The sequence below is a fragment of the Heloderma suspectum genome, chromosome 2 (genome assembly GCF_057233095.1).
Source record: "Heloderma suspectum isolate Gila_16-S chromosome 2, 16-S_ref, whole genome shotgun sequence".
Taxonomy (NCBI): Eukaryota; Metazoa; Chordata; class Lepidosauria; order Squamata; family Helodermatidae; genus Heloderma; species Heloderma suspectum.
The window spans coordinates 203,114,035-203,137,124 of NC_139459.1; the positions used below are offsets into that span (position 1 = coordinate 203,114,035).

The following is a 23,090-nucleotide window of genomic DNA, read 5'->3' on the forward strand; positions in this document are numbered from 1 at the left end:
CCTAATTCTTGGTACTGTTTATTTCATTTATAAAGATAAAACAAATAAAAATATATTAAAAAAAAGAAAGAAAAAGGGCAAAAGAAGAGAAAGGCACTGAAGCTGTGGGTTCAAAGGGTTTGTTTAGTGTATTATAGCTCAAAAGTTGGAAGGTTCATTTGTGCATGGTAATTTAAAAAAGGGCATCTCATTGTTATATATTATTACTCCTGAGGCAGGAGAGATTGATTCTTTGAAACACGTTGAACTGTAAATGACAATAAAGAGAATCTTTTCACCAGCACTGCGGACACGTTACTTTTTTTCCTTCTTCTCCATCAGGCATTCCTGAAAGCACTGGCCAAGCCGTGCTGCTCCTTCCCAGGAAAAAGCGGTGGGGGAAGGGCCTCAGCCAGCACTTTCAAGAGGCAGCTCCTGCAAGGCACAGCTGAGTGGTGCAGGAAATTCCACAGTTTATTTCTGAGCGGAAATAAGGGATTCTTCTTTGTATCGCTCACCCTCTGATAGGGATTCTTCTCCCCCCAGGGGGCACGGCTTGGGGAGAACAGGGCCCACAGAGGGTGCTCAACCTTCCACAGGCCGGATTTTGCCCTCCCCTGATTTGGAGTCTGATACGAATAACCCCAGTTCATTTTCCCAATCTGCCCTGCATGCCTATGTATCACATTTAGTACATGTCACTATCTCTTTAAATATTTATATTGTAAACTTAAGGAAAAATCAAGGAACTGGCACCACCCAACAAGCGGAGGACAGTCAGAACCATCCAGAGTCTGGCCCAAAATATAAGTATATAAAGTAAATCCTCCTAGATAATATAAACACTCTTTTTGGTATCAAATTAATTTATTTTACTAATTAAGAAATTGCCAAGTTACTATGCAGGAAATTCAGAATACCAATGGGATTTAAATCATCTTTATATCAATCTATTCTGTTTTGTCAAATGCTTTTTGTATACTTCGATCTAAGACAGCAACTGGGGTGAATTCATTTTTAGTAATGGCAATCAGATCAATACACTGATAGATACTATTAAATCCCTATGGCAGCCCAATAAACCTGATTTCATTATTATGAATTAAATTTTTTATTATTTGTATTCACTCCACCAAAATGGCTGACAGTATGTTAGAATTCTTAGTGAAATGGGAGTGCAATAATCACACAGCACGATCTTTCCCAGGCTTTGAATTTACTGCTACACGAGACTCACAAAAACTTGAAGAAAATGGGTTTTTTTACCCAATAGTCTTTGAATATGGTGGTTAAATGTGGCATCAATAGCTCACTGAAGATTTTTATATCATATAAGATGCAAAACTTTTTGGTCCTGTTTTTCCCTCATTTTAAAAAACTATAATTATGTTTTCTTATTTCTTCAGCTTCCAACCATCTTTGGGTTATTTCTCAAGGAGGTTATAAAACTTTCAAATAAAAGATCTGAATAATCTGTTCATTTCTGTTGCTTTAATACAGGGATGTGGAACCTCCGGCCCACACAAGTTCCCCATCTGGCCTTCAGAGCCTCCTAGGATTATTCCAGGGTGCAGAACTTGACCTCTAAGCCCCACCCACTGGAAGAATCCCCACTGTTATTTCCTATCTGTGATTGGAGATAATAGCAGGGAATATACCCTGTGCACCGCTCCATGTTTTTCTCAGCAAAGAGAATGGCAAAATGGGCAGGTCAATTATATCAGTGGGTATGGTCACACCCACTGAAGTAATCTAGCCTGCTGAGGGCCTGACTGGGGGGGGGGCAATTCAGCCCCCACCTAAAACATGCTCCCTAGCCCTGCTTTAGTTGCTGTAGTTATCCCTGAATAAAGCCTGAGCTTGATTTAAGTATGAGCTGATAGGGCAGGCAAACTTTCACCTTGTTCCCAGTACATATGCATTATATAAGTTTATACACCTAAAGCCAAATTTGCACTAAGTTTGTTGATTTCATACTTTTGCCATTTAATTGGCTGAGGTGTAGCTACATAGTTTCTGATGGTTTGAAACTGCTGCTTTTCTAAACCAATTAGTTGCCAGATTCTAATTCTGGCTGCAATTAAATCCAAAAACCTCTCTGATTTTGTTTTCCTGGCCTCATCTTTTCAAGAGAGTTGTTAATGACCAACTTAGAGGAGGAGTCTTTGACTAACTTAACACTGACTGCACTAGTGCAGAATTTGATCCATCTATGGGACCAATCTTACACTATTCCTTTGTAGTAATGCATCACATAGAAGAAAGTAACCTCAATGGCTTGCATACAGAGTTCCTCTGGGTGGAACTCCACTCATAGGATGCTCCCAATAGAGGAAAGGAGGCAGCAAATTTCAGCATCCTGTGCTCCAATTAAAAGGGATGAGGGCAATGATGTGGGGAAGAAAATTTCCCATTGAAAGTTTCCCAGTACTTTATTTTGCTGTAGAAAATACAACATTATGCAAGCTTGGCAGTTTCAAAGGTGTAGATGAGTGGTTGTCGTCAGCATATCATGCAGTTCTTTGGCTTGCTAAAATTAATTAAGGCTCAATCCTATTGCGATGATCATAAGCCTACAAGCTCAGAAGCTTATGATCATCCTATGCAGAGCAGGAGGGGTGGCGGAGGCAATCTTTGCCTCCCCATCCTCCTGCCCTGCATTTTCGCTAGATGGATTTTTTTGCCCATCTAGTGACAGCATCTCAAAGGAAGAAGGCTGGAGAAGCCTCAGGATAGCATGTATCCTAGGATGTTTCCACACTATTGTTTTTGCTTCTTTTCCAACTTTGTTGCGCTGTTTCCCCAAGAGCATTTTCTCTCGCGCGTGTTTCCATGTCCCAAAAGGACCCAGTCTGTCATCGTTGTACCCTGACAAGCTGCGTTGTTTCCACGGAGCCCTAACTGCATTATTTTTGGCATGGGTTGGGTCTGCTTACCCCGTCTGTTTTCCCGCCTCCTCCTGTTTCCGATTCCCCCCTCCCTCTGCCCCACTGAAGTTTCCCCACTCTGGCCAGTCTCCTCCTTGCCTTCCCAGTCCTTTTGTTTCGCTTTAAAGGAGCGGAAAATCAAAGCACTGCGTCTGGAGTATCCTCCCCCTTAAACCTACCTTGTTGCCCCTAAAATGGAGACTGAACCCACAACTGTGCATTAACAAAGGGCAAAAAGCCAAAGACCTGTGTCTGGAGCATTCCACACCCCTTTAAACTTTCTTTCTTGCCCCTAAAACAGGTGCTTATGTGTGCATTCAAGATGAAGCTGGTCAGCCATTTGTCAGGGATGCTTTGACTTAGATTCCTGCATTGAGCAAGGGGTTGGACTTGAAGGACTTATAGGCCCCTTCCAACCCTATTATTCTATGATTCTTTGATCTCTGCCTGGCTGCTCCCCCAAAGATCATCCCCCCTCTCCTTCACACAACTTCAGGTAAGCCTCCTCCTCGGCCGTGTTTCCAGGACAACAGGAGAAGCTAATGGAGGAGTATGGGATTTCTAAAAAGGCTTCCCCCTTCTCCCCGTTTCTCCTTTCCCCTGAAAGTCCAGATGCACCTGCATTTCGGGAGCAAACCTCATTGAGTACAATGGGAGTTACTTCCGAGTAGACACGCATATGCTTGTGCTGGGAAAGGGGGGGAGAACACAAAGAGGGAAACTAGTCCCCATTTTAACCCAGAGGACCTCATTGACCCCAATGGGCATTACTTCTGACAAGACAGTAATGGCTTTGTTGTGGGAAAGAGAGCAAAACCAGCCCCCATTTTAAAGCACAGGATCTCTGTTTGGAAGCTGTGAAGGAGTTACATCCTAAGGCAATGGACCGAAGCCTCGTGATCACACTTAATCGCATTTAAGGAACTGGGCTTAAAAGTGTGCCATTTCAATTGAGGGGGAATCTCTGTAAGTTCTGGCGTAGGCATTCAAACGCAAGCCTCATTCAGCACAATGGGAGTTACTTCTGAGGAGACACTAATGGGTTAGTTGTGGGAAAGAGACTGAAACCAGCCCCAATTTTAACACACATGATCTCTATTTGGAAGATGTGAAAGAGTTACATCCTAAGGCAATGGACTGAAGCCTGGAGATCAAGCCTGGAGATCAAGCTTAATCGCATTTCAAGAACTGAGGGCTTTGATATGTGCCCTGTCAACTGAGGGGCTGTCATGTTCCCTTGGCCCCCTCCTTCCTCATGCACACACTCAAGAAGAGAGGCTTCAGTCTCTCGCCTTTAATTCACTATCAACAGGTTCATTACAGATGCAAATCTTCAAAGACTCAGGCTACAAAGGAATACAGCTACTTCATTTATGAATGACAACAGGGGATCCAAATGGGAGCTACAGATGTTGCCAGCAGTTTGAAACAAGAACTTGCTGGCTAGAATAACTTAGGGAGGGGGGGCCCTCCCTTTCAGTGATGCTCCCCTACTTCGACCCTCACGCATCACCAACTGAGTGGACCATATGAGCTCTGCCTCTTAAGTTTTCCCGCTTCACTCTGCGCCGCAGTCCCTCAGGTCACACCCCGCGCCCTCCTCCTCCTGGGTTCTCGGGGGGGGGTTCAGGCCCCGCTATCTGGGTGTTAGCATCCTGAGAAGCACGCCTATCCGTATCTGAACATGCTTGGGAAGATGCCTCCCCCGGTTCTGGCTGTTCCCCTTCTGAATCTGAACTATCTCTATACGCTCAGAATCAATCCTGATAAGGGCTTCTCTGTCATTTCTGTGGTCATTGAGAGGGCAAGCCTCATTCAGCACAATGGGAGAAAACACCCCTTGACTGAGGCCATGGGCTGTGTTCTAGTGCTTATTTTCAATGATGTTTTAAAAGTTGGTCCCTCGGCATCCTGCTCCAAAATGGCAATGAAACTTCTGGAAAACAGGGACGGAAAAGGTTGGGTCACTGACGTCAGAGCGACACACCCACCCATGGGTGGGGCTAAGACAGCAAACCCAGTGCAACTGCGGAAATAGGTCAGTAATGTAGCTGCCATAACCAGGAAAAGTCAGACTATAAGCAGAAGAAGTGGTTTTTCAGCGATAAAATGTGACACTGGGGCTGAATGGCCATGATGTCATGGAACCACAGAGACCCCATAGCGCAGGCAGGTTGGAGTAAATCACTGGTGGAAACACAGCCCTAGCCTCTCCAGTCTCTTTCCCTCCCTACACACCAAAACAATCCCTTTTCCCCCCTCCAAGGTCATGATCCTGACCTCAGAGAGGCAGCTGGTGCAGTTCTTTCTGCACCAGCTGCAAGGGAGAAAGGGCTGGAGCTCCGATTCCCAGCTCTGAGGGAGGCTTCCGAGCAGCGACAGCACAATCAATGGACTTGCACCCTAAGTAACACAATGAATGAATATAATATCAATCCAACTGGGCAATTTCAAAGTTGAAATTAACTTTTGCAGATGACTATAATTTCTATAAGTTTCAAATATTATAGAACCTGAAGCCTTTATCAAAATAACTGAACCATCAGAGGCAAACAGAAAAGATAGAACACACTGTGGAATGACAAGGTAGAATATGTAGTTGTTTAAAAATACAGCACTGAGGAAGACAAAATAATGACAAATGCATGAAATAATGTCTATTGATCATCTGGATGTTGGAGGGATTGACTGAATTATGTTAATAAATATACTCTTTGGGCACAAAGGAAGTTAATAACCCTGCGTGTTTACCATTACAAAATACAACCATGTTTTCTTCCAAACCCAAGTCCCGCTTATCGAATACTAACAAAATGCTTGTTGCTATGATAGGTAGTATATGTGAAAGGAATCCCAAGGGGTACAACAGAGTGACACAATATACATCTTGGACCACCTAAAATAAGGAAAGACAAGCAAGTCATATCCCCATGGCAATGTAGCCCCCAAATATAATGCTTTTTATTTTTCCTCAGTGGAGTGAATTAGTCCCACCTCCTTGTAGGGAACTAAATATTTCATTCATGAGATTCATGAGATCAGATCAACGTCTCTCAAATCACTCTCTCTGCATTTTTATTTGTTTTTATTCTTTTGTAAACTGCTTCAGGATTTGTTTAAAATGAGAAGCAGTATATAAATATTTCTAATAAAAGATAAACACATTCAACAACGTAATCTAACAGACTGACAACCAACCAATGATGAGCCATATTGAAGACTGGCCCGTTATCCTATGCTGTGGTCCAAAATTATACTAAATCAGCTTTGCAAGTAAGTTTTAAAAAATTAGCTAGCAGCCTTCTCTAAATTGCCAGTGTAAGTTACTTGAGCCTGAAAGAAGAATCCTTCCATTTTACAATGAACATCTTTGTCTTATTTCCTGGAGGCAATTGCTACTTGCCATAGACAAGTGGCTATTTACAAGCCTATCCTTAATCTGGAAGAAATCAATGGTGAGTATGTACCTACAAGGTAAATGAAATTATTTTGGAAACTGACAAGTATCCACCCAGCCTATCAAAATTCAAAGGCTTTACCCAGAGGGTCATCTTTTTCTCTGAAGAACTTCACTGTCCTTTAACAAAAGGTAGTTGTTATATTAGTTATAGCAACACATGTCTGCATGTTGATGCAGGATTTCAGAGCCAGATAGCATGTTTACACTGAAAAGGGACTAAAAGGCAGCTTCACACAAAATTACAGGACATTTCTAAGCACAGATTAGTATAAAATCTACATACAGAGACTCATCATGCTTGAACTCCTTACACATGAGGTTTTACTGCAAATATACACATTGAAGAGCTGCCATCTAGAACAGAGTTCCATAAAGTTCTTGAACGATGAAGGGGGTTCACCACATTAGATATATTAAATTGAATTAATTTATTTCTATTGTGTTTACCTGTCAGTTATATAAGCAGCTAGTTTAAAAAAGCTATGTATGCCATTATTCCACAGGAAAAAAATAACTGAATGTGGCAGTGGGCACAGAATTCAGCTTTCTAAGGATCTCAGCTTCTTTGTCTCTTTTTCAAAATCAAGTTTCAACAAGTATAGCTACAACGATTTCCTTGAAAGGGTGTGGGAAATGCCTGCTGTTCCAATATTTCTGGCCCTGACTGTATATAAATAGCAAAAAACCAAAATTCAAAATAGATTGTTATACAAATCTACTCCACCTGCATAGTTTATGAAGGTTGCAAAGAAGTCAACTTTTCCTATGTGTAATTATTTTAGCGCGGTCATGGAGCATATACAAACCTTGATTAAATTCTGTATCAACTGAAAGCTTTCAATAAGACTACAGAAGGTTGTCCAGTTTAACAAGATAATGTTCTGCTGCAAATATAAGCAACTGATTTCTTCCTACTAAAAATGAAATATTTCTCCAGAAACATGTGGGAGGCCTGGGGGAATTGTTTTTTTCTAGATTTAACTTTAACACATCAAAAGGAAAAAGCAGCAGGACAAAACAGTGTCAGTATTAGAGGCTGAGCTGAATGAGAAGGGGGGGGTTAACTCAGGTTGAAGGAAGAGAAAGCAGAGGGAAACAGTGGCAGTGTTTGTATAGAAGAAAAAGCCAGTATTTCAGAGAATCCTGGCTTATCATGAACTAGCTGCATGCTTGTGCATGCAGACCATCTGTTCCCACTTCACTTCTTCCCACAAACACAACACTAAACAAATCAGGAAGGGATTGTTCAGTGCATTGTCTGAACCAGGGATCCTGGCATGCAAGCTAGGATTCATAGATCAAGATCAAACCCTGGTTTGCAATTCTGGCTTGTAAAAGGAGCAACACAAGCCATGTTCACTGGCTTGGATTACACACTTGAAAACCCTTCCCAATCTGTTTAGTGCAGGATAGGCAACATGGTGTCTGTGGGCACCAAAGTGTCCTCTGATACGTTCCTTGATGCCTGCCAAGGTGTTCTAGCCCTCCCACTTATTTTTTTAAATTAACACATTTTCCTACCAGCAGCTGGATTGCTGCGAAATTGGTTTCTGTTGATGCTGAAGACTGTGGGTTCAAAGGAGTTGCTTAGTGTGTTGGAGCTCAGAACCCACCTCTGACCTGTACTCAGTCTTTTGGGCAGATTACTTGTCTTTTGACATTGCCTCCCATGACAGCCATTTTGTGGTGGTGCCCATAATAGTTCCTCAAATTGCCATATGTGCCTGCAGCCAAAAAAAGTTGCTAAACTAGCAGGGATGAGCCAAGCAGGAGTGAATGGGCTGCGAGCACCAGCAAGTGCAAACACAGCCAGTGAAAAGCTATGTTTCTTCAACTGCCTGGCCTTCTCTCGCCCTACAACCCTTCCTGGAGAACACCACATTTGACACTTGCTCTTCCCCTAAAGCAGGGCTGGACAACTTGTGGCCCTCCAGATGTTTTGGTATATATCTCACCATTGGCTAGAGTTGGAGGAGTTGTAGGCCAAAAACATCTGGAAGACCGTAAACTCTACTATAACATATGGGGTAATAAAATATGTAGACTTCAACGTTTCAGATACAACTTGAATCACTAACCCTATTCAGTCATTATAAAACTCTATTCAGGAGGGGAGAGAGGGACAAGTGCTCCAGCCCTGCCCCTGACCTTCCTTGGTTGAACTGAGGGTGTAACCACGATTGGTTGAACGCAGCTACAGTACTCCAGGTAAGTGGGACATTATTTATTTATTTATTTACAATATTTATAGGCCATTTTTCAGGGCAGAAGCCCTCCCAGGGTGGTGTACAACACATAGACAGACAGATAGATAGATCTCATAATAAAAAAACTGATGCATTAATAAAAGCAGCAAAAGTTCCACAAAACGCCAGCTGAATGCAGTTACGGTTTCTCTTCAGATATTCCCCGACAACCTGGGAAGGTCAGTGGTGGAGCCAGAGCACACATCCCCATCTCCCCTCAACAAGTAGGCTTTGATAACAATTGAATAGGGCTACTGATAAAGCAAGAAAAAGTGCCTGCAGAAAAGAAAGCAGGATAAACCTTACAAAGGGGAAAACTGTATAAGCAACATAGTGCATTCAAAAATCTCAACATATCCATTAGTGAAAGAGAAGCCACAGGTAATAAATTCATTCAGAAAGTGACTGCCACACAGCCCAAATACACAAACACACACCCTTGAAATTGGTGTAAGTTTGTGCCTATTTGCCAGATAGGCTCATACCACCACGCATCAGGGCTGACCAAGACCCACACATCCTCCAAATCCCTGATACCACTGTACAATTCTGCATGGCACCAGTGAATATGCAATGCAAGCTTAAGGTGCTGGTTCCAGCCACTGTGCTACAAGATACATAGCACTGATTCCTCTGACTTGCACCAAACATTCCAAATATTCAACCCAGCCAATCATGACTAAAAGAAGTGGAACATAAACTTCCACCTTGTGTTTAGAGCTACAATTTCCTGCCCAAAGTTATAGTTCATAAGAAGTCATACTGACACTAACAAGGGACATTTTATCAGCCTCTAAAAATTGAACGGCCTCTAAAAACTGGCAACTGTGGCAATGAAAAGAATTACACTTGAAAAAGCATTTTTACTACGCCTCAAAAAGTGTCTTACCACCACCTCCGAAAAATATACTAAAGTCCTGAAAGTAAGGATGGAATCAACATCCATGGTACCAGGACACACCTGCAAAGAGAGACACTGGTGGTAGGCAGGCAGAGTTTGTTACTCAAGACTTCTATGTATTTCAAATTGCAAAGAGCAGAGAAGCTGTGAAAATTGTCTTGCTTCACAAATTGCTTATTTGTTGTCTATTGTTAATTTCAGTTGTCTATTGTTAATTTCACTACAGTTGCCATTTTTCTGTTTCTAACAGGGGCCCTTAAAATAAACTGCTTTTCAGATTTTATTGTTAGAAGAATCAGTGAGCTGAGCTGGCCCCTTGGACTTTTGTTGAGTATCATTTTACTAAAATGGAAAAAGCATCTCTGGCCATTTGGAATATTTTCTGATGCTGTTCCTAATTTCAGGCTTCTGTAATCATCTTTCTAAAAAATGGATTTGCACTCAAGCGCTACTGCTTTGCATCATCACCCCATAATAACTCTGCTGCATTTAAAGTTACATGAATATAGCAGTTCCATGAAAGATGAGAAAGGAAGAATTGTTTTATAAAAATACTAAAAGTATAGTACTATTGCCAGGGACATGCTATTTGCCACTTTGGAGAAGCAGGAGGTTTATAACAGTTGTAACTTCATTTTTCAAATAATAAATCAAAAAATATTTGCCCCCAAATAAATACATCCCCTACTCAAAATAACATAAGTCTGTCACTGCCAGAACAAAATACTGATCTCATGTTTCTAAAGCACAAACATTTTGAGCCACTGCAACCAGGTGCCTGGTACTTTTCAATGGTCACTACAACAAATTGTGACCCCAAATTAAAAGAAGCGCACCTTGATGAAAAGCAGATTTAAATAACATGTGCCAGTATGTTAATGGGCTTCGAACATTTACTTACATAACAATCCTCCTGTTCAGGAACCAGTATTTCCGCCTGTTTCTGTCATATCCAATAGGTTCATGTCGAATGTATGGTTTATTTTTTTGGATTTCAGCAATACAGTCTGTTACCCCAGGCACCTTATGTGCTACACAAACTTCACACTGCCACTCATCCTCTGGTACCTCTTCAAGAGGTGGTTTCACACACTCTAAGTGGTACACAGCTGAGCAAGTTTCACAGCAAAGCAAGTCCCCCAGTTTGTGACAAACTCTACAATGGTCATCATATTGTATCACACCTTCTGACATTAATTCCTCACGTGCAATGTTTGTTGTAAGAAACTGATCCACTAAAAACTGCAGAACGTCAATTTTATTCTCAACTGGTCCATAAGGGTAGTCTTCTGCCTCTTGAAAAGGAAGAACATGATGATATTCCTTGTCACTCTCACAATATACCCGCAGAACCTCAGGCCACGTCATCCCGTCTATGAAATACAAGGTTGAATTAACGCTATCTTTGAGGTCAGCAGGTCCAAAGGTAGTATTTGAAGTGTCTTCTTCACGTAAAACAGCTTTTAAAAGCACTATATGCATCTCTGCCATAAGTGTACACTGCTCCTGGCTTACTAAAGCAGCACAGAAGTCCTCAAAACGAAAAGGAGACAGGCGTAGGACAGTGCCAAAGTTCCGGAGTACCTCGTAGATGGCAATAACATCCATTATATGCTCATTAGGCACCATTAAGTCCTCCGAGGATTTAGGCAAGTCAAGAGAAGGGATGTCCTTTTCTTCCAATATTGGAGAGCGCGGACGATGTACTCTTTGTCTCCTTCTACCTATAAACAGAGAATAATAAGTAATGACTTGATAACAGGAAGTAGAAGCAGGTATGTCTATACTTACAGTTCTGGTTTCACTTTCATCCATTACAATGCAAACAGTTCCATTGCCCCATTTCTACCAGAAAAATAAATAAATAATTGCTTACTTTAAAATGTCATGCCTGAAAGCAATAGATGCTTAACTAATCTTTAAACTTTAGTACCATAACACATTCTTGAAGATATTTTATTAGAAAACAACTGAAAAGCTAACAATAATGGGGTTGGGGAAAGGGCTGTTTGGCTCTCAACGGGTGGCCTAAACCATTATTTTGTAAAATAGAAGGCGTTTGAGAACAGGAATAGAAGAGAGGATTGCCAGATGAAGACATTTTTCAGCATTCAGGGGAATCAGAACATGTACATTTTTAACAATCAAATCAAGGATAAAGGCAAAAACACTATCTATTCTTGTAGCACTTGCTCTCTTGAGTTTTCCGCAAATAAGTGACATGCCATTATTTTAGCTGCCAGTTTACTGAATGTTTAGGTTACACTTAAAAGTCTCCCAATTCATTCCAAAATAACTCTGGAAAAAGGAAATTGTTTTCCTAATTAGTAAAGTCGATACTAATTTTAAATTCAGGAATACAGTGCAAGTATTTTAAGGGGGAGATCTACAGAACTAAAAAGATCTGGGGATGCTAAAAGTTTACCAACTACAATTAGAGATGTATTTCTGTGGATATTTCTGCCCCTGCTGAATGCCACATATTTGGATGGTTATCTGCAAAAGGATGTGATTTTTTGTTAGAACAGGCTTTCCAAAATTATATTCACGTTATTTCACATTGTAGCATAATTGTGCATTGTTCCCCACTTAAAGACACAGAGACCTTAATTATGTAGAGCTTCCCATTCAAAAGCAGAGACCCAGACTACCATTCTAGAGTCAGATTCTGTGAAATAGGCTTATCCTACAATCCTGCACATATCTATTCAGAAGTAAGCCCCATCAAGCTCAAAGAGACTTAGCCCCAGGAAAGTATGTTTAGGATTGCAACCTCAATTGCCCAGCAAGTCACTTTTTTCATCCTCTCATCCCCCATAATCCACATTAACTGCCAGTCTATTGCTTTATTGGGGTATTCATTCAGTTACCAATAAGCACTTTTCAATTTGGGAAGCAAAAAATAAGCACCCCGATTAATAGCCAAGTACAATATCCTCAGGCCTCCTTCCTTAATCAAGTATAATAGAATTTCACTTGAATTTTATCCACTGCAATAGTCACAATATATTTTAAAGTAGCGTCTTGCATATTATACAATGAATGTGATGTACAATAAGAATTTTGTTAGAATTTTCTCACACAAGTGATCCCGTAAGTTGCTGTTTATGTATTTTAAATCTCTATCCTTAAATTATTGAGCTTGCACTTTAACACAGGCAGAGCTATTCAACCCTAAGGTGAAACTAAAATATCTTGACAGTGCAGCACTTTTAGCAAAGGCTTCCAGATGATGATGCACCATGCCTCATTTATAAGTTGTTGTTCTGTCGGCTAAATTTTAACAAGAGCGACACATCAACTGCAATTTTTTATTTACTTATTGGTAGGAGTGAAAGGGAGCCACAGATTCATTATGTCACCTGTTCAAGCTTAACGAATCTGGGGGCTTTCAACAATCTAACTAAAACTCGTGTAAAGCCCATGTCGCCATGAGCAGTAGTAGTCTGAGAATGATTGGATGAAAATATGTTTGGCCATTTTCCTTGCAAATGGAAACAACTTTCAGAGGGGGTATTTCCTTCTTTCCCTTCCTCCTCCTCTCTCAACTTTTCAATTATGTCCTGCATCAGCTTCCCTTCAATGAGCACCCCAATATTATGACTTCTTCCCACTAGAGTAAAGCAAGCCACCCCCACCATGGCAAACGGGGTCTTCCAACCCACCTGCCTCCCCCTCATTCACTCCACACTATTAGAAGCCCCTCCCATTACATGAAAGCATAGACAGACCTACCCCTCCTCTATTGCAGGGAAAAGGGGTGTTCCAAGCCCCCAGCCAAGAAGCCCCACCCCCACCCAGGCCGGAAAAACAGAAGGTGAGATGGCAGGTGGGGAGAGAAGAAAAAAACACCGCCTTTCTCCTACCTGCCATGAGCCAGAGCCATCCAATATGACACTGGTCTTGCACCCCACCAACTCCTGCCACATCACCCTGCCAACAACCCCCCCCTTCACACACACAAATACACAAACCCCACCCCCATGCAGGGCATCACGGGGGAAGCAGTAGCAGCTCCTCGCTCTCTGATTCATCCCGTTCAAAACAATATAATCGCGTGCGGGGGGGGGGGGAGAATGGCCATTCCCTAGCAACTACCCCGAGGCCTGCCAGCACCCAATGAAGCATGCCTGTGAAGCGAAACGAATAAAAACAAACCCAAACAGATAAAAAGAAAGCAGGAGGATGCAGGTAATGGAGGTTGAAAACACGTGGTATCTGGCACGGAGCAAATAAACTGGCACTGAATTGTAGAGCAATAGGAGACTGTTTGGTGCGGAGCAAATAAACATACCATTTTGCTATAAAAGCTAGAGCTTTGAACTTTTTCAAAGTTTCAAAATTTTCTGCATGTCTGCACTGCTCAAGCTTTTGTTTTAAAAAATGAACAAAACTGGTCTGGTAGATCTCTAGTAATAAGCATTACACTACCGTATTCTTATACAGATGTTACAAAAATGTCACATTACTTTCTTTCCCAAATGCTGCAGAGTTGCAGTCCAGGTGCTATGCTGGGGTGTGTATGTGTATAAATATACCACCCAAGAAAAACACCTTCTCAACAATCTTGTTCAATGTTACATGCACAGCAAAATGTGCTCTGCATGTTATCCAGCTAATTTTTAATATAACAAAGGAGGGACATGCACACAAGACATGACTGGCAGTTTGAGCTTTGCTTTCTGTTTTACCTGCACAGTTCCCACTGCAAAAGAGACAACACACCCTTTGAAGTGAGAAGAGGCTGCCTCTTCAGCAATGTGAACTGCTATAGCAAAATCTGAAATGAATTTACCTAACTTCAGCAAATTCATGACTGCGGATGGGTGAATCTATCAATTTCGGTTTCTTTCAGTTTCCCATTTTTCCAATCTTAAATTGGTTTCCTCCCATTCCATATCAGTTTTAAACATTTTAAAATGTTTTAAATTTTTAAAATCGCTTAAAAAACACTGTGTTTCACTTTACATATTGGTCTGAAAATGTTAAATTAGGTAGAATGAATTTCTCCTCAACTCATGACACTTCTGCACCACTCACACAAGCTGGACATTTTTGGCTGCTTGATCAATGGTGAGGAGAGCTATATTCCTTACCGTAAATGGAATTAAGTCACAGTACCTATGGATATTTTACATGCTGCATTTTTGAGACACAAGATAAATGTTCAACAGTACACAACTTGCCCTGGATTATGATACACATTTAAATTCTTTCTATCATTTGCTGAATTAGTTCCATTTCACTCTGAAGACACATACATATTTCAGTGACATATATGTATTCTATCACTTACTTGTTAGGGATAATCACCTGAAAAACATTACTTGCAACTTTGAAACTGCCAGCCTTGCATAATATTGTATTTGTAATTGGCATAAATTCATTTGTAGTAAGGAACTTATGAAATTGATTTTTTTTCCACAGAAAACTTATGCACTGGAAAAATTTTCCACCTCACTTCACTGCTCTAAAGACTAAATAATAAAAACTGAGTTACAGCATTAAAAAATTTTAAACATCCAATCATCTTCCTGATTTTTCAGAATACAATACAATACATCTGAAGGGTGAATCACTTGCAGATCTTTCAGAAACCAGATTTACATTTTATTTTATTCAACCTCTGGCCTTCTGACATATTAGCCTACCAGGGCCTCCTAATAGACTGCATGAATATGTTCTGTTTACTTTTGGTGTCACTTTCTATTCCCCTCCCCTATCCCTTGCATTTATATCCAGACTCCTCCTCCTTGTTCAGATCTACTCCATCTCCCTAAATGCAATACAAGCATCTGTCACTAATTAATATTTCAAACTAAGGATTGTGAAAGTTGTCTTAAAATATCTATCAGTTTAAAAATGGTTTAGCTTGTTTTAGATATTAATAATAAATTCTATCTTAAAACATCCCTAATTTTTTATTTTCAATATTCCACTTAATTCCTTAAATCAGTAACAACTATCTATACTATCAAGGTGTCCTACCATGAAGATAACATTTCAACAAAATATAAACAAGTTGTATAGGATGCAACTTGTGTGTGTATTTTTTAAACTCTGAGATGAACACAACATGTGTTAAAATATTTTTTTAAACTATTTTAAAACTATTTAAAACTATCAGGGAGGGGACCACCATTAGTGGAAGTACCAACATTATCCAAATAAAGTATCCATTTGGAGGTGTTATCTATACACCACCCATTCAAATGTTGAAAGTGTTGTAAGATCTTCAATACATCAGTCAAGGTTTTCTCTGCACCCCTTTGACATCTAAAGGACTGATATTACAACATTGGAAGGATAAACGCTCACCTCCTATAATGCAAAGGACTGAGGTCCTAACAATGGGTGGTATACAGATGCCACTTGCGGATGGATACTTATTTGGATATATGGTCTGCTTTTGTTGAAGTTTATGTGTAATTCTTAGAAACCAGTATTTTCTCATATACACACAAACACACACACACACGTATGCACACGCGCGCATACGTGCATGCACACACACATTTCATATGCATGCACTGAAATTGATATAATCAAATTTATGTAGCTACCATTTTTTTCCTTTCCTCTTTGTTTTGTTGAAAACTTAATAATATAAAAAGTACCAACACTATTAAGAAGGTTCAGGGTTCACTCAACCACTTCAGTTCATATCTTCAAAGTATTCAAAGGTTATTTTGGATTACCAGATGGAAGCAATTTAGAAGGCCAGCCCAAGACTTTTGCTTCCTGGGTCAGAGGAACCCCTAAGTCAAGGTGCATAGTAACCAAGACCAGGGTTGATTTGATTTAAATCAAATTGATTTAAATCATGATTTAAATTGCTTCTCTGAAGGATTCAATTTTAATTATTTAAATCACAGTTTAAATCACGAGTGAGGAATATTCTATTTAATCATCATTTTTAGTAGAAGTACATTATTGTTTAATAGAACTTTAATACATATTCAAAGATGTAGGTTTTATTAGAAGGTAGGTACACAGTGGTGGATATATGCAGCAGAAATTTCTTCAGGAGTCAGGACTGCATGAATATGTTCTGTTTACTTTTGGTTTCACTTTCTAGTCCCCTCCCCTATCCCTTGCATTTATATCCAGACTCCTCCTCCTTGTTCAGATCTACTCCATCTCCCTAAATTCTCTATTTATTGACCTTCTCTATCTTTGCACTTAGAGAGAGAGGGCATGTACTTCTATACACCACCTGCAGTGCAGAATAGGACTGATCAGGTTATCTCCCATCTCCATAGACTGCTGTTCACATATTCAAAGAATACAATTAGAAGTTGTATAATTAGTATTCACGATGATATCTTTGACCTAGGGCCTTTTTTACTCATTGTTTTAAGAAAATTGAAAAATATGATTTAAATGTTAAAATCCAGTTTTGTTTTGTTTTTTAAACATTGATTTTTATCAACCCTGCCCAAGGCCAGTCATGTTATGTTGCTATCAGAGGCAAAAAAAATCCCATATGCGCCTCCCCACGGCAATAAAAACACAATGATAATAAATAACAAACTTGCTGCCCTTTCATGGTGCCTGCCTCACTTTGCCTACTGGTAAGGCCAGTCCTGAATATTTCCAATGAAATTGTCCAATAATATTATAATTAAACTATCCCAAATTGCAATTTGTATTGTTTTCAACTGTTAATGGTTTGGATGCAGCCTATGCATGGGTGGAGTTCTGCCCAAGGGACTCTACCACTGGAGGGAGGCGGCGGCAATATTTGCTGATTCCCTGCAACCTGATATGCTTCCTGAGAAGCCATTCTAGAGGGTTGATGGACATCTGGAACAGGACAGGAAGTGGTGCTAGGGTCCGCATGGGAGAAAGGGTAATCAGCAAAGATCACCACCGCCACCCCAACCTCCACAAGCTAGAGCCTCTGCTGGATCTTAGTGACTTCCACTCATAGGGAAGCAAGTTGGATCCAACCCAATAAAGACTACAAATAAACTTGTTTTGTGCTGATAACTAAGATAGTTAAAAATAAACTTTAGTATGCATGAATTTCACAGGAAGCAGAAGATTTAAAACACCAATGAAAAATAGGACACGTGCCTACCATCAAGATGCAAAAACTCTCAAAACATTCACATGCTCAAAATGGCTTTCAAGCTTTGTAAGGAATAAACAAGGAATGCTATGTTTCAATTGCCTCTGGAAAAAATGCATTCCACAGTCACACCTAGAGATGAACACTGGCCTACATGACAAACTGATCTGATCCACTGGTCTGGTACAGACAGAGTGGGTGTATTTGAAAGTCACAGTAAACCATAGATCATTATGATGGGAATGAGCCAAGTCTCCCTCAGGCTTCTCCTTTGTTCCCCTGCTGCGGCCTCAACAAGGAGATTGGAAGTTTCTGCTTCCATTTTAGATTAACCAGAGTTGTGCATGTCATCCAACTGCTAAACTGTGGTTAATCTCAACTATTGTTTGTTGAAACAAGTCAGCTTCATAACTCATGGACTGAAGTCTGTTTGTTTCAAGCAAACTATAGTTAAGAGTAACTACAGTTTGTTAGCTTTAGACAACATGACTAGACACAGTTAATCAAAAGCTGAAGTGAACACTTCCAAACTCCTCCTTGTAGCCATGATGGAGGAGGAGAGGGAGTGAACAAACCCAGGGAGAGGCTAATCTCATTCCCATCACAAGAAGTCATGATTTTATTCTGACAACTACACACAGTTAATACTTAACTATAGTTAACGCTAACTCTGCTTAAAATCTTAAATGTGGTATATGGTTTACCTTGCTGACCTAAGCCCTGCTCACTCTCCCCACCTCCACCCTGAGAACAAGTACAGAGTACTTATTGTTAAGTTTAGTTTTTAACAATTTTAACTGGAACTCTGTTTTTATGGATTTTATTCAAACATGTTTTTATGGACCTTTTATTGTATCCACTCTTGTGGTTTTTATCTTGTACCCTACCTTGAGGGGATTCTACCCTTAATGGCAGCCTAGACGTAATTTTAGACAGATGTCCTCTTGATGGTACTGCATTTGCCAGAGGTTTGATATGTGACAACCCAAGAGAGGACGTTCTCGATACAGGCACCCCAACTGTGGAATTCCCTCCCGCTTCAGATAGGTTGTTCAAGCAGTTGTGGATCCAAATAAGATTAGTATCATCCACCCCACATTGTGCCATCTTGTCAACAAAGATATCATGGGAAGCCCTGCTGAATGCTTGACTGAAGTCATGTCTATGGCATTCTACCAAACTAGTAACTACCAGAAAAAGGAGGTAAGGTTGGTCTGACATGATTTACGCTTGATAAATCCACGCTGGTTCTTAGTAATCAAAGCATTATTTTCTAGATGCTCACACACCAATCCCTTAATGTTCTAGAATTTTGCCCAGTGATGACATCAGGCTGACTGATCTGTAGTTTCCTGGATCTACATTTCCCTCCCCTTTTGAAAATAGGGACATTTGCTCATCTGCAGTTCTCTAGCACCTCACCTGTTCTCCGATCATTCTCAAAGATTACAGGCAGCAGTTCTGAAATAACATCTGCAAGCTCCTTCAGCACCCTGGGGTGTAATTCATCAGGCCCTGGAGATCTGAACTCATTTAAAGTACCTAGATGTTCTTCAACCATCTCCTTATTCTGAGTAGCAAGTCCCTCTTTTTATAGTTTGTTCTATTTTTCCAGGCTGAGCACAATTCCACTTGCAAGAGAAGACTGAGGAAAAACAGGAAAGGAATAGTTACTCCTTCTCCCAGTCACCCGTTAATGCTTCACCATCTTCTCCAAGAAGTGGACCTACCTCTTCCAAACACAGCCAAAGAAGCTATGAGATTTTTCTTAACATCCCTTGCTGTTCTGGGCTTTACCCATATTTACAGATTCAGGTTAATCTACTGTACACATCCTTGGCTATACATCCCTTGGTTATAAATTTATAAATCACCTCTCTTCTTAAAAGCTCCTGAAGCAATATACTATATATTAAAAGTTATAAAATTATTTAAAACAGTCATAATATTAAAGTAAATGCAGTCTCAATTTCATTGTACTCTGCTTGCTGCGTTTTATCTCTGAATGCATCTAACACCTGGTGGCTTTTACCATTTTCCTAAAATTTAATGGGTTGGGTTCAGTGTACCAGGACAGCGTACCTTTTCCATAGCAGTGCCCAGGTTATGAAATTCCCTTGCCTAGAAGATTGTTTAGCCCCCACACTGGAAGCCTTTTGTTGGGCTATCAAGACTCTATTTTGGTATTTTGCTGGGCTTTTGAGGTGATGTTGTTGTTGTGCTGGGTTTTTAGTTGATCCACTTTGTGTTGATTCTGTCTTGTTTTTCTTGTATTTTAATTGTTGGTTATTTGTTAGCTGACTTGGGGGCCTTTGAGCAGAAAGGCCACTTAAAACTCACTGAAGCGGCTAACAGTTAGGCATTCATGGAAGGGCCTGAAAAGGATAACAGAGATATACAAGAGACTAATAGAGCAATTAACCAGGAGTATGCGTACCCAATAGGCAAAACTAGAGGCGTAACTGGGAGCAGATAATATTTACAGTGGCATTTATGTCCTGTGATAGCAACTAAGTAGTTGGTTAAATTTGAGAAAACACCTAATGAACATGGGATTCATGATAACTGGATTTTCACTTCTGCAATGAAAACTAGAGAGGTGGTTTAGTAGGCCTCAGAAGAGTGCCTGATAAAACTTACAACTTAGACTGCTCTCAGCATCCCTAACCTCAACTCTAACCAAAGTAATATATATTATAATTACCATGCAATATGTGCAAAGCTAATCAAATACTGGAAGGCAGGCTGCACTCAGCATCCCTAACCTCAACTCTAACCAAAGTCATATATATTATAATTACCATGCAATATGTGCAAAGCTAATCAAATACTGGAAGGCAGGCTGCACTCAGCATCCCTAACCTCAACTCTAACCAAAGTCATATATATTATAATTACCATGCAATATATGCAAAGCTAATCAAATACTTGTTGTGGCAAAGGCGCTTGCTCAGTGAAGCCATAAGCTATGCCATGCAGGGCCACCCAAGACGAACAGGTCATGGCAGAGAGTTTTGACAAAATGTGGTCCATTGGAGAAGAAAATGGCAACCCACTCCAGTATTCTTGCCAAGAAAACCCCATGGAACCTATCACAAGGCTAAAAGAGATGACGCCCGATGATGAGCCCCTCAGGTCGGAAGGTGTCCAATATACTACTGGGGAAGAGCAGAGGGAATTTCCAAGTAGTGCCAGAAAGAGTGAAGCGGCTGGGCCAAAGCCGAAAGGACAATCAGCTGTGGATGTGTCTGGTGGTGAAAAGAAAGCCCGATGCTGTAAAGAACAATATTGTTTAGGAACCTGGAATGTAAGATCAATGAATCAAGGTAAGCTGGAGGTGGTCAAACATGAGATGGCAAGATGGAACATCGACATCTTGGGAATCAGTGAACTAAAATGGGCGAATTTAATTCAGGTGACCATCATATCTACTACTGTGGGCAAGAATCCCTCAGAAGAAATGGAGTAGCACTCATAGTCAATACAAGGGTGGGAAAAGCAGTACTGGGGTACAATCTCAAAAATGATAGAATGGTCTCAGTACGAATCCAAGGCAAACCATTCAACATCACAGTAATTCAAGTCTATGCCCCAACCACTGAGGCTGAAGAAGCTGAGGTTGATCGATTCTATGAAGACCTACACCACCTCCTAGAACTAACACCAAAAAAAGATGTCCGCTTCATCATAGGGGATTGGAATGCTAAAGTAGGAAGTCAAGAAATCACCAGGATAACAGGCAAGCATGGCCTTGGTGTACAAAATGAAGCAGGACAAAGGCTAATAGAGTTTTGCCAAGAGAACACACTGATCATAGCAAACACTCTTTTCCAACAGCACAAGAGGCGACTCTACACATGGACGTCACCAGATGGTCAATATCGAAATCAGATTGATTATGTCCTTTGCAGCCAAAGATGGAGAAGCTCCATACAGTCAGCAAAAACAAGACCTGGAGCTGACTGTGGCTCAGATCATGAGCTTCTTATTGCAAAATTTCGGCTTAAATGAAGAACATCGGGAAAACACTAAACCATTCAGGTATGACCTAAATCATATCCCTTATGAATATACAGTGGAGGTGACAAATAGATTTAAGGGATTAGACCTGATAGACAGAGTGCCTGAGGAACTATCGACGGAGGTCCGTAACATTGTTCAGGAGGCAGCAACGAAATCCATCCCAAAGAAAAAGAAATGCAAGAAAGCAAAGTGGCTGTCTGATGAGGCTTTACAAGTAGCTGAGGAAAGAGGGGAAGCGAAAAGCAAGGGAGAAAGGGGAAGATACACCCAACTGAATGCAGAGTTCCAGGGAATAGCAAGGAGAGACAAGAAGGCCTTCTTAAATGAACAATGCAAAGAAATCGAGGAAAACAATAGAATGGGAAAGACTAGAGATCTCTTCAAGAAAATCGGAGATCTCAAGGGAACATTTTGTGCAAAGACGAGCATGATAAAGGACAAAGAAGTCAGGGACCTAACAGAAGCAGATGAGATTAAGAAGAGGTGGAAAGAATACACAGAAGAACTATACAGGAAAGATCTGAATGTCCCTGATAGCCATGATACTGCGCTCTCTGAACTTGAGCCGGACATCCTAGAGAGTGAAGTCGAGTGGGCCTTAGGAAGCATTACTAACAACAAAGCTAGTGGAGATGACAGTATCCCAGCTGAGCTATTTAAGATCCTAAAAGATGATGCTGTTAAAATGCTGCACTCAATATGCCAGCAAATTTGGAACACTCAGCAATGGCCGCAAGACTGGAAAAGGTCAGTTTACAGTCCAATTCTAAAGAAGGGCAATGCCAAAGAGTGTTCAAACTACCGTACAACTGCGCTCATTTCACATGCCAACAAGGTTATGCTCAAAATCCTACAAGCTAGGCTTCAGCAGTATGTGAACCGAGAACTACCGGAAGTACAAGCGGGGTTTTGAAGAGGCAGAGGAACTAGAGATCAAATCACCAACATTTGCTGGATCATGGAGAAAGCAAGAGAATTCCAGAAAAACGTCTATTTCTGCTTCATTGACTACTGTGGCAAATTCATAAAGAGATGGGGGTACCAGACCACCTCACTTGTCTCCTAAGAAACCTGTACGAGGGTCAAGAAGCAACAGTAAGAACCAGACATGGAACAACCGAGTGGTTCAAAATTGGGAAAGGGGTACAACTAGTCTGTATATTGTTGCCCTGCTTATTTAATTTATATGCAGAGTACATCATGAGAAACGCTGGGTTGGATTAATCACAGGTCGGAATTAAGATTGCCGGGAGAATTATCAACAACCTCAGATACGCAGATGATACCACTCTAATGGCAGAAAGAGAAGAGGATCTAAAGAGCCTCTTGTTGAGGGTGAAAGTGGAGAGTGCAAAAGCTGGTTTGAAACTCAACATTAAAAAAACTAAGATCATGGCATCTGGCCCCATCACTTCCTGGCAGATAGAAGGGGAAGAAATGGAAGCAGTGACAGATTTTATTTTCTTGCGCTCCAAGATCA

At 40.7% G+C, this 23,090-nt stretch overlaps 1 protein-coding gene across 13 annotated transcripts in view; it reads right to left on the bottom strand.

Annotated features, from left to right (window-relative positions):
• The window catches only part of BPTF (bromodomain PHD finger transcription factor), a 94,454-nt gene that overhangs the window by 65,835 nt on the left and 5,529 nt on the right, over positions 1-23,090 (bottom strand). For all 13 annotated transcript variants that reach the window (XM_084837450.1, XM_084837451.1, XM_084837443.1 and 10 more), the window contains exon 2: positions 10,415-11,237. In XM_084837450.1, coding sequence (XP_084693576.1) covers positions 10,415-11,237 — 823 coding nt within the window. The remainder of the gene's footprint in view (positions 1-10,414; positions 11,238-23,090) is intronic.